General features: G+C 44.3%; 1 protein-coding gene across 1 annotated transcript in view; it reads right to left on the reverse strand.

Moving 5' to 3' along the window:
* Positions 1 to 13,190, reverse strand: part of LOC138165272 (dolichyl pyrophosphate Man9GlcNAc2 alpha-1,3-glucosyltransferase-like) — a 49,460-nt gene that overhangs the window by 29,446 nt on the left and 6,824 nt on the right. The window contains exon 3 of the mRNA XM_069093417.1: positions 4,036 to 4,120. Coding sequence (XP_068949518.1) covers positions 4,036 to 4,120 — 85 coding nt within the window. The remainder of the gene's footprint in view (positions 1 to 4,035; positions 4,121 to 13,190) is intronic.

Below are 13,190 nucleotides of genomic sequence, written 5' to 3' on the forward strand. Positions count from 1 at the left end.
TAGGAAAAGCACTTTAGGGTCTGAATCAAGCATGGACTGGAGGCAGGGAGACCCCCCAGCAGCTACTGCCAAAGTCCAGAAGTGAGGCGAGGAGGGTCTGCAGCAGGGTGGGGGCTGCGTCAGAGGAGAGAAGGGGAGTCCTGAAGAGAGGCTGCTGGGGGGAAATAAACAGCTTGGATGTGGGGGTGACAGATGGTGAGGAGCCCAGGAGGAGCCCTAGGGTGGGAACCTGGGGGACTGGGAGGAGGTGGTGCCCTCCACAGTAAAACGTACTGGGTGAGGCAATGGCTAGTGTTTCAACTGAAGCCAGAGGACCTGCATTTAAATTTAAAGCTGGTCTTCGATATGAACTGGCTGTGGGTCCCGGGTTCTCTCGGTCTCAGTTTCCTCATCTGTAAAATGGGGACAATAATAACACCTGTCGCTCAGGGTGTCACAAGGATCACAAGATATTTGAAAAGCATCTGCAAGCCACTCCAGAAGTGCTATTCTTGTCATCAGTGTCATTAACTTCGCCTGTCATTCTGCACCATACTGCTGTGTTAACCGCGCTAGATCATAAACTTCCCCAAGGGAAAAGAACTATTTATTTAAATCTTCTATCCCACCAGAGCCTAACACAATACACCCAACAGAGACTTCAGAAATACTTGTGGATAATGAACAGATCCCTTATTCTCAAGAGTTCTGCACATGAGGAAACTCGAGTCCAGAGAGAGTTAAGTCACACATACAGCAGATGCTCAGGGCAGGATTGGAACCCAGGTCCTCTGACTCCAGAGCCTGCACTCTAGCCATTGAACCATCCTGCCTATGCAAGAAAACTCTGTGTACACTTTGGCTGCAAGGGTAAAAGTATGAGTGACACCAGACAGCTTCAGTACATTGTAAGTACGTTCTATGACAAAAAGAAAGAAAATTCGAGCATCTAAAGCTTAGTGGACTAGAAAGTTTTCTCTTTTGTTCCCTATCAAACGTATAATCGCCACTGCACAAACATTATGGTTATTTGCAAAACTTGATATTCAGAAATGTAAGGTATAAACCCCATCCAAATACCAAAAATAAAGGGGAAGGGATTTCTTAAGGTTAATTTTGAGCACTTAAACTAAAGCCATCTCCACTAGATAAAAGAAGGACTTTATTTCAGGAAAATAAGTTACAAAAATAAGACTCTAAGTACAACTCTGAAACAAACCAGCCAGTCTTTCATAACTGCCAGGAGCCATGTTCTTGGCCCGTCCAGGCCATCCACTCCAATGCAGAAAATGCTTGACATTTAGTACCATAAATGATATTTTTTAATTCGTGTGCTGCCTGAAGAATCTTATGAACAACTGATAATAAATCACATTTCTTTAAGCTGCATCTCTGTTCCTGAGCTCATTCAAAACTGTTCGTGCTGCTGCTATTTACTCTTTTAAATGGACTTTAATATCCTGCCAATCCCTGGTAAGATTTCCTCTACTACTTACCTCTACTACAACCACTTTAGCTGCTAATTATCAAGTGAAAAAAACGGCTCCAGTTTAAACAGCAACAGAGACCAGAGCTTGGGCAAAGCTCCCCAGGCTCACAGCCCTGAAGCAGAGTGGGATGGAGAATGGATGGATGAAAAGCTACGGGTTTCCTACAGCCAAGCACTGGGATGAGCTCCAGGAAGACAAGCAGAAGGCGAGCCTGTCCCTGGCCTCAGGAAGCGCACTCTAGCCCTGGAGGGTTCAGCTGCCAGGCAGATGGAAAGACCCATGGCAGGAAGGTGGATGCCGCTGCATTTTCTACAGCATCCTTCCCACTGAGAGAATCCCTTCTCTCTGCACTGCTGAACCTCTTACTGGTGCCAAGGGCTCTGGGGGGATGAAATATGGCTAGTGGGGATCTGGGCAGGCACCTTTAGAGGCATCAGGGCTATTTCTGTGGCTGTGGGGCACTGGGCTGGGCACAAGACCAGCGGCCTGAGAGGGGGCCGTTCTGCCCGTGGTGCTTGGCCTTCCCTGCCCACACCTGGCAGCTGATCGTGGGGATGATGTTGTTCCCCTTTCTTCCTTGATGATGACTGCAGCAGCTGCCAACAGGGCCTGTGGTCTGGGGGGGCCATCGTATCTGGGGTCATGGGCACTGTGACTTGAACTGTCTCTCCCTGGGTCTGAGGGGAGACGATGCTGAAAGTGACAGAGGTCGTCTGCCCTGCCTGGCATGTACTACCTTCGTGTCCTGAGTGCTTTGCTGTTGGCCTGCCCCATCTGTGGTCACTGGTCAGCAATGAGGACTGGTGGTATAGGGAGGGCTTGCAGCCCCAGAGTAGGGCTGGGAAGGCCAGGCACATAGCAGGGTTGCTGCTCTAAGGGGCCATTCTGGGCTCTTGGACCACCTGTCCACTGGAAGCAATGAGGCTGGCATACTCTTCCTCCAACAGATGAGATAACCAAGGCCTGGCAAGGGGCAGTGATGTGCCCCAGGCCACCAGGGCCAGGATTCAGACTGGTTCCCTGGCTCTCCATATGCCTCTATCACATCAAAGGGCATACCCAATGCTCTGTAAAATCTGGGAGGAGCAAGGAATAAGCCTGGTCTCCTCTTCTCATGTGAGCTATGGCCCAAGAGAGCTGGCAGAGATATCACACAGCCCTTGGTCTCCAGAAGCTGAGGGTCTGACAAAGAAGAGAGAGATGCCAATAGCTGGGACACTTGGGTACAAAGGAGAGCTTTAGGCAAAGAGCTAGGTGCAAGTAGAAAAACTCCCAGGGAAAAGCACCAGGGACAAGCAAAATGGCGGCCGAGCTGGGCTTAGAAGATAGGGCCTTTGATGGTCAGAAACTGAGGGCAATGGAACCAATCTAGTCATGGGGATGGCAGGACAGTTAGCTCAGGGAGAGAGATGGGAAGGATAAAAACAGAAAACAGAAAGCAGTACAGTTTGGCTCTTGGAATCACCTACTGGGAAGTGGGAAGGCCATCAAAGGTCATCTATTCCAACCCCACCATCCTTCATTTTACAGAGAATGAAACCAAAGCCCAGTTAAATCACACTGGGAAGTAGGAGAGCCAGGATTCAAACTCAGATCCCATGGCTCCAAGGAACGACAAGGTAAGGCTCCTCTACCAGACCATGACAGCCTACACTGACTTCCCATGCCTTCCTGTCCCTAAACCGACACCTCATCCTCATCCTTGACACCACCCCTCCATAATTCCTCACGCCATTACCAAGCCCTCCTCCCTGGCTAGTCTCCACCACTTAGTCACTGGTTCATCTCCACACCATCCTAGGCTCCTGAGCCCTGTGCTTTAACCCGGGATTTCCTCCTGCTGTCCATTCCCTCTGGGCCTACTCGGCAGCTGACCCAAGCAGGCCAAGTCTCACAGCTGTGCTAAATGGGTCTCCCCCAAATTTATGTTCTCTCCTCTCCTCTCCCCTTGGCCCTCGCTGCACCAAACAGGCCCTTTCCTCTGCCCTAACCAATTTGCTATCCCAGTCACTCACCATGGCAGCTGTTCCAAACCTTCTCTTCTCTCCTCAAGTCTCCCCCAGCACCCTTCCCCCACCTGCTTGGCTGAGGACCTCGCCTCCAACCCCCTCAACAGCATCAGCGGCAATTTCCTCCCTGACCCTCCAAGCTCTGATGAGGAGGTGGCCCTCGTCCTTGCCAAGCCCATCCCTCTTCATGTGCCCTTGATACCAACCCCACCCGGATTCCTGAGCAGATGGTCCTATCAATCACCTCCGCTCAGTTCTAATCTGCAGTCTCTTCTTATTTCGAGGCTCCTTCTCTGTGCATTCAAACATGCCCGAGGAGCTTTCCCCATCACTGGGATGCGCTTCCCTCATGAGAAGCCCCCATGACCAGCAACACAAATGGAACAATGGTGTAGAAAGCAGGACCAAGGCAGCACCGTTCACCATTCAGGTGCATGGAAGACAAGCTTTTCCAATGGTGCAGAGATTTTTCATTTATTTGATTATAGTTTCACATTTTTAAAATGCTTACAAGTTTAAAGAATATAAACAGTAGGATTAAGGTAAATCATCCATACCACTGCTTGACTGGTAAATTAAAAGTAATTTCTTGCCAGTGTCTCTGGGCTTCATAATCTCCAAACATGGGGGGCTTTCCAGCACCTGGAGAGAAAAGGGAGAGAAAGCAGGGAAATGGCATTTTAGCATCTCAGTAATTCAGTTTTATGTGCACGGCCTTGTCTTTAATCGGCTGCCTTAAGGAGCCTGCTTTTTCTAGCTCCTCTCCCACGCTCAGGCCCTGTGCGGAGAAGGCTCACAGGCGATTCCTCGCCTCAAACATGAGCTGGATCTGTGACCATCAATGTGCAGGGAGGTCAGCCATGCCTGCAGACCCCGAGGGCTCCTGCCCATGTCAGCCCCCAGATCCAAGACCACCATTTCACCCAACACGCATTAGGGGCCTTCTTTCATTTCTCTTGAAGGAAAAAAGGAAGGAACAAGCATTTACTGAACTCCTACTGTGTGCCAGGCACCACACTGAGCACTCTGCAAACAGCATCCCATCTGAGCCTCACAGCAACTCTGCTGGGGTATGTACTATTATCACCCCCATTTTACAGTTAAAGAAACTGAGTCAAAGAGGGTCACATAAGTAGCAAGTACCTGAGACCAAATATGAACTCAGGTCCTCGTGCCTCCAGGCCCAGTGCTCTGCCCACTGAGCCTCCCATGACGGGGCACACAGGCTGCCATCCTGTTAGACCTCATTCTCACCATGGGATTCACCCATCATCTTCTTTACTCATATATTTCTTTGATGACATCTTTTACCAAGAGTTTATAAACTAGAACACAAACTTTGAAAGGGGAAACTGCCCACAGATACCTACCTTAGGGCCCTCTACCACCCTTTTCCCCTTTCTTCATTAAAAAATTAACAGGGGGGGCAGCCAGGTAGCACAGTAAGAGCACCGGCTCCAGTGTTAGGATGACCTGGGGATCGAATCCGGGCTCAGACACTTAGCACCCACCCAGAAACACCTGGCCGTGTAACCTTGAGCAAGTTACTTAACCCCAATTGCTTAGGGGCAGCCAGGTGGCTCAGTGAGTAAAAGCACCAGCCCTAGTGTCGGGATGACCTTGGATCAAATCCGGGCTCAGATACTTAGCACCACACCCAGAAATAACTGCCTATGTAAGCTTGAGCAAGTTACTACCCCAACTGCTTAAAAAAAAAAAAAAACTAACAGGGGCAGCCAGGCGCAGTGAATAGAGACAGGCCCTGGAGTCAGGAGGACCTGAGTTCAAATCTGGCCTCAGACACCTGACACATTTACTAGGTTGTGTGACCTTAGGCAAGAGACTTAGCCCCAATTGCCTTGCCTCTCCCCTCTCCAAACAAAACACTAACAGATTCATTTCTTCTCATTTGCCTCTTTCTCCTAAAACTCGAGACTCCCAGGATTTCTGAGCTGGAAGTGTCCTCGGGGCTATCTAAGCCACCAACCTGCCTTGATGATCACAGAGCCTGGGCTTGGAGGCCTCTAGTTGTGGGGGCTCAGGCCTCTTGGGGGAGCCCATGCCATCTGGGGAGAGCACAATCCTGAATGTCTCTTTGTCACTGCAACCCACTATTTGAGTTCTTCCGTCTGGACCCAAAGAGAACAAATCCGAAGTGGAGAGCGCTTGTTTTCATGACACCCTGAGGGTTATGACTTCATTTCTACAAAATTAATTATCTAATATGAAAGATGTTGCTTTTTCTGGATCTCGATAAAACCTCTATCGTCCTCATCATTCCTCTGACTTAGAAGGAACATACAGGACCTTCTTATGCCAGCTCTAATCACCATTTCAACCTACTCTGATTTCTCTACTGTAGCACCAGTGGGAAACACCGTGTAGAAAATGTAGCTTTTGCCACTGAAGACAATTAATGCTAAGAAGTGGTTTCCAAACCTCAGGCACACAGGCGGGGGGGGGAGGGGGATCTACAGAGTCCCTGCCCTGAGAGGCATCCTTCTGGGGCACCACAAACCACTCAGGCCATATCCAAAAAGCACCTACTATGTGCCAGGTACCATGCTAAGCTTCCACATAGTAGCAGTTTTACTCTCTAGTGAAATTGCAACAGTTGCCTCCACTCCTTCTCTCAACCTCTAAGCTCTCCATTATCTGGCTTCTGACCTCATCCTTTCAAGAGTTTAAGCTGCTTTCTCCTAAGCTACCAAAGATCTCCAAACTGCCAGATCCAATGGCCTTTCCCCCTCCTCGTTCTCCCTGGCCTCTGGCACTGTTGTCCACTCTTCTCTCTCTCTCTCCTGGTTCTCCTCCCACTTCTCTGACCAGCCTGTCCCTGTCTCCTCCGCTGTATCGCCATCAAGGTCACTTCCAATAACTGTGGCTGTCGGAACAGGACTCTTCTCTTCCCCTCTACATAATTTCACTTGGTGATCTCATCATTTCCCATCAATTCAATGATCATCCCCATGCTAATGATTCCCAAATCTTTAGATCCAGCCCTAATTTCTCTGTGGACCTCCAAATGCCTTTCAGACATTTTGACACGGATGGCCAGTAGAGATCTTACACTCACCATGTCCAAAACCGAAGTCGTTCTCTTTTTCCTAAATGATCCCCCCTCCCAAACTGCCCGCCCAGTCCCCCGGGCTTACGAACTAGGTGTCAGCCTCGGTTTTCCACTATCTCTCATCCCCCCTATCTGTTGCTAAGTCCTATCAACTTTACCTTCGTAACATCTCCAACATACACCAAACACACATTTATAATTCACTTCGTCTCAGTCACCAGGAAGCAACTTTATGCTTAGTCTTCTCCTGATCTCCCTGAAGCTAAAATAAACCAGTTGCTCTACATGGTAATACAAAACAGAGAGAGAAATGTCAAGCCACAGGGCTGAATGGAACAGCCCCGACACTCCTAGGGCTCTGCTGCCACCTCACACCACTCACTCGGGCCCACTCACAACCATTATGTTCCTAGGAACTGGTGTCTAACCATGAGGTCACCCAGCTTGATGTAAAGGTGACTGCACCTTACTAGAGCTTCCCATCTGGCTGACAGTCTCCTGCTGCTTAGACCTAAATCCAGGTCACTCACTTGCAGAGCTCAGACTAGGGTGAGGGGAATCAGACTCTTCCCTGTATCAGACCACTCTGGGAACACTGATAGCTTGCAGGTCCCCAGTCTGTGCTGTCCCTCAGAACTGTAGTAACTTGATATCCCAAGAAAGCAGCAATAGGACCAGCCCTGACCTTCCTTTCAGAAGCATACAGAGCCTGGTCCTAAACCCAGTATCAAGTGAGGATGTAGGCTGGAAGAATGAGAAAACAAAAAAGAATCCTACCTACTATTATGGTTACAGGGATGATCGAGACACAAACCAAGAAGACAATGAGTCCAAAATGTCTACAAGCAAAACATCAATAAAAATCAAAGTTGGGCACAAATTCAACTAGAATTCCTGGAAAAGATAAAGCAAGAGTGTTTGGTTTTGAACAGTTTTGTGTGTGTGTGTGTGTGTGTGAATGAAATGAAAGCACTAAAGGGAAAAAACTGAAATGATATAGAAGAAATAACTAGAAAAGAAATTAACAGCTTGGTTCAAGAAGTACTAAATCTTGCCAAAGACACAAACTACCTGAAAATCAGAATGGACAAAGAGAGGCCAATGACTCCACAACACAACGAGAAGGAACGACACTGATAATTGCTGACATTCATACTGTTCTGCTCCTCGCCAAGTCCTGTGCTAAGTGCTTCACAACAATCCTGGGAGGCAGCTGCTATTATTATTATTCCCATTTTACAGCAGAAAAAACTGAAGCAAAAGAGGTTAAATGATTTTCCAGGTTACATAGCTAGCATGTCTCTAGGGCTAGATTTGAACTCAGGTATTCCTGACTCCAGGCTCAATACTATGTGTATGTGTATGGACACACACACACATTACACAAATAACACATGAACACAAATGTATATACATATACATATGTATGCATACTGCATACTGTGGGTTTATACATATACTTATATACCTACACAAACATGTATATGCACATCTGTGTAGTATTTTGTTTTATGCATGTCAAAACACAAACACATGTATGTGTGTGAATTTTGTCCCTTTCACATGGCCAATGCAGAAATTTGTTTTGCCTGACTATCCAATGTTATAGCAGGGAGTTTATTTTTCTTTTGTTTTCAACTGAGGGGAGGAAGGAAAAGAATTTTTGTTGATTAAAAAACAAGCTGGACAGCAAAAACTACCGTGTCCTTTTTTTTTTAACAAGTAGTTCAAAGAAATATTGCAAATTTAGCATATCTGGATTTCAGTGAGGCATTAGACAAAATCTCTAATGCCATCCTTTTAAAAAATATTTATATTTCATTCTGATCTTAAACACCAAAAACAACATGTCTAAAAAGAGAATTGTAAATGAAAATGTGGAGCTTCATTTCATACCACTTACTTTTAAAAACAAATGTAATAAAGTCTTCACTTTACTTTCATAACTGCCCCGCTTGCTGGGACTTTTTCTGTGCTTATTAAAGATTGTTTCAATGGTCTTTTTTCTTGGCTTCACTATTGACTATTAATACCTCCTCCTGCCATTAAAAACCAAGAGAAAGAAAGGGGGAAAGTGAATACATAAGCATTGTCAAGCAAAGGCACACAGTGGCCATATCCAAAGCTGTCGTTCTCTTTCCGCTCCTCAAGGCCGCCCCCTCTTGATCAGGAGGTGGGCTCCATGCTTCATCTCCGATCCTTAGAGACATGGTCGGTCACTGCACCGACTAGAGCTCTTAAGGTTTTCAAAGTTGTTTTTCTTTATGATGCTGTTGTCTTTGACTAAACTGATGCCTTAATTCTGCTGACTTCCCTTTAGCATCAGTTCATACCACCCAGGATTTTCTGAAATCTTTTCTTTCACCATGTATTATGTATGGTACAATAACATCCCCCATTCTCATGCTAGTCTTGTAGACAAGATGGAAAGATGTGGGCTGAAAGATCATATCAAAAAGCTGTCATTAATATATTGATGACACCTTGGAGAGAAGTAACCACGGACTATGCCTTTGGCACTACTGCCTACAATCAACTCAATGACTTGGACAAAAGACCCAGATGTTCGGCAGGCCAAATTTCTAGATAACATAGAGCAGAGAGAAGCATAGCTCTGAATGATGGAGTCATCATCCAAAAAGATCTTAACAAGCTAAAACAATGGGCCAAATCTAAGTAGATAAAATCTCAAAAGGAGAAACATAGAATCCTGCACAAGGGTTTTTAAAAAATCAGCTGTGTAAATATAGGATGTGGGACAGAAATTAAATTTTTATAGTTTTGCATATAGACTTGTATATTAATATCAGATTGAAAAAAATTTATGTTTAGGCATAAGTTACATATACATCATAATTAGGAAATTCCGAACTTTGGTTCCTTTCAAATCCTTGAAAGAGATATTCACTTCTTTAGTAATCTAAGAAAGTTTCACTCTTAGAACACAGCTCACGAAATTCTTCACATCTCACCAAAGGAAAAGGTAAATTTAATCCCAGGAGAAAGCTAAAGAAAGTCTTTTCCCCATGAAAAAACATTCACTTTTCAACTTTTCTAGTTAGAAATTGCTCATTTAAATTTACTAATTTGCTTTTTAAGTTTTAATGATTTCTGACAGACAGAATTCTCAACCCTTAACATAAGAGATGGTACCTTGGCAGATATGATGGCTGATTCAGGAGCATTCATCTGTTTTGGTAAACTGATCTTACAAACTGCCAGTGACGTTGTTGATCTATGTTATCATTTGGATGTTTTATCTCAGAACATCCAGCCAATGACTAAAAGCTGGTAGATTATCAATAAACACTAGTCTAAGGAACCTCTCTCCCCTAAACCAGAAAACAACTTTTCCTAACAGAAGGAAAACAGAGCCAAAGGGAGCAGAATTTCTAGCAAGTCCCAAAGATGAAGAGCAAAAGTATCTTGTTTGATGCTTGTTAAATCTTTTGACTCTGCCCCATTAAAGACAGGATTTTTTAGATAACATTTTGCACCTTTTATGATTGTTTTTTGTTGATAATTATTAAGTTTTTAATTTTAAAAATGTGTGAACAATAAAGAATTATTTTTGGGACCACCAAGACAATTGCCTTGGTATTTTCATGGCTCTAAGATCTCACCTATATGAATACTACCCCCATAGGTGATGACCACCACTCTCAAATGGTACAATACGTTTTCATGTCCTCTATAAATTCTTCAGAAATGATCTACTCAAAAGTCTAAGAAATTTCTTCTTCTAGATCAGAGGTTCTTAATCTAGGGTAAATGAACTTTAAAATAATGCCCCAAATGAATTCTGGAGGGGAAGAACCAACAAAAAGAGGGGGTGAAAGAAATTTTCCATCTTAAGACAACTTAGAAGGTCAACAGGGAAGGTCTGCCTCACTGTGAGAGCAGAACACAGCCCAGTACAGGCCATGCCCCAGCAAATTAGCTGCAAAGCTTTGAGACCAATTGAATCTGGGAGGCTTTCTGAACTTTCAGATCACAAATGTAAGTGGGTCGGATAACTGGTCAGAAGGAATTTACAGGGGACCCTTTGCAGGCACTGGAAAAAGGACTCTGTTGCATTGCTCATCTCTGGTTCTGATCACAGTCCCAGGGCAAGAAGGAGCATTCATACACTAGAACATGCAACAGAAGGGGAGCAGGGACCTTGGTCATAGTTCTAGGGAGGAAGAGTGTTTGTGGTCACTCGCAGACTAGAGCACAGGCAGGAGAACAGTGACCATACTTCTCCTTAGATCATACCATTTTGTAAGAACTGAAAACCTACAAACCCCAAAACTAGCTCTGAAAACAGCAGCATTTAGAAACCTGAGGCTTGGGAAAGTTATCCCCTCCATCCTGGAAGCAGAGTCCAACTTTAATAAGGAGTTAAAAGTCAAGAAACAGGCTGGAAAAATGAGCAAATAAAAAGAACGTGACCATAAAAAGTTACTGTGGTGACAGGAAAGACTCCAAAATCAAAAGAGCTATATTCAAAGAAAAATGTGAATTGGTCAAAGGTCCCAAGAGAATTCCCGGAAGAGCTCAAAAAGGATTTTAAAAATTAAGTAAGAGAGGTGGAAGTAAAACTGGGGAAAGAAATGAGAGTGATTCAAGAAAATCATGAAAAAAGAGTCAACAGTTTGGCGCAAAAAAATAACTGAAGAAAATAAGACCTTAAAAATAAGTGGTAAAAGAGACACAAAAATCGACTCAACAGAAGAACACTTAAAAAAAAAAAGAATTTACCAAATGGAAAAAGATGTACAAAAATTCACTGAAGAGAACTCTTTTGAGGAGGAACAGGGTAAAAGGAGAGAAAAGAATAAGTGGGGGAAAACAGGATGGAAGGAAATACACAGATAGTAATCATAACTGAAAAATTTTTTACAGTAACTTACCTCATTTCTCAAATATATAGAGAACTGAGTCAAATTTATAAGAATAAAGTCATTCTCCACCTAATAAATGGTCAAAGGATATGGATAGTTTTCAGATAAAAATCAAGACTATCTATAGTCATATGAAAAGATGCTCTATATCACCATTAAAAGAAATGCAAATTAGAACAACTCTGAGGTAGTATCTCACATCTATCAGATTGGTTAATATGACAGAAAAGGAAAATGACAAATGTTAGAGAGGATGTGGGAAAATTGGGACACTAAAGCACTGTCGGTAGGTTTTGAATTGTTCCAATCATTCTGGAGAACAATCTGAAAGGGCTATAAAACTATACATACTCTTTGATTCAGCAATACCACTGCTAGGTCTGTATCCCAAAAAGATTTTTAAAAAGGAAAAAGAAAAGGGACCTATATGTACAAAAATATTTATAGAGGCTCTTCTTGTGGTGGCAAATAAGTGCAAGTTGAGGAAATGCCCATCACCTGAGGAATGGCTGGACAAGCTGTGGTACACAACTGTGATGTAATACTATTCTGCTATAAAAAATGGGAAGCAGGACGCTTTCAGAAAAACCTGGAAAGACTTACATGAACTGATGCAAAGTGAAATGAGCAGAACCAGGAGAACACCGTACACAATAACAGCTATACGATATGATGATCAACTGCGAACAACTTGGCTATTCTCAGCAATATAGGGATCTAAGACAATTCTGAAGGACCCATGATGAAAAATGCTATCCCCCTCCAGAGAAAAAACTGGAGTCTGTATACTCAAAATTTGAAAAAACAAATGTTAAAATTGTTTTTACATGAAATTGAAAAAATATTTTAAAATATATCTTGACAACGGTAATTCGATATAACTGTTTTACTTTGTAATCCACTTCCTCTTATGCCCTTGACCCCATCTCCTCCCTCTCTTCCAGCAGACTGCCCCTACAATTACTTCCTCTCCTCTCCTCTTCATTCTTTCTCTAGGTAGTCGAGTCCTGCCAGCTGCCTACAAACATTCCCTTCCATTTTTCCCACCATCCCCTCACGCTTGCCCTCATGAGCCCCAAGGCTGCAGGCTGCATTAAGTGCTGAAGGAGGACAGGAAGCAGGATCCCACTGAGAGGGGATCCCCTCACTTATGGGGCAATTAACATAGAAGGGGTAACTGGAAAAAGCCATTTCAGCTGCGGGGTGAGGCTGATGATACATACTCCTGCACTCTCCCCTCTCTACGAACTCTGCTCCTTGGGAATCTGGGCCATGTTCTTCAGAGCCACAGTCACAGCCTAGGCTTTAGAGAAGCCCAGTGAGGTCAGGCAGGCCTCCTTGCACTAGGGTCTCTAGTTCAACTTGCTTGTTATGCATACTTTATGTGGCTGTTTATAGATGTCTGAGGCCCTTCTCATATTTGTCTCCTATGATCTTCTGGGGGTCTCCAAGGCCTTACTGCCTAAAGTACAGCTCTCTTTTTTTCTTACAAAATCTTACATGAGCTTGGTGACATATAGAGGTAAGATTTCACCCTCGTTTTTCCATTTTAATTCAAAATCTTATTAGATTTGCCCGACTCTCAGAAAAATCCGCTCTTCCTCGTCTTTACGGATGCTCTGTCCCTGGCCACAAGTACACCATCCCATATTTTAATTCATGCTCCAGAAATCCAAACCATCTTCCTGATCTGCTGCTGAATCCTCCAATGTGGCTCACTTTATTCAAGCCCCTACACTCATCTCAATCCTTCCCT

This window comes from Petaurus breviceps, unplaced genomic scaffold (assembly GCF_028583685.1).
Source record: "Petaurus breviceps papuanus isolate PSGF00001 unplaced genomic scaffold, PetGlider_PUasm1.0 208, whole genome shotgun sequence".
Classification (NCBI taxonomy): Eukaryota; Metazoa; Chordata; class Mammalia; order Diprotodontia; family Petauridae; genus Petaurus; species Petaurus breviceps.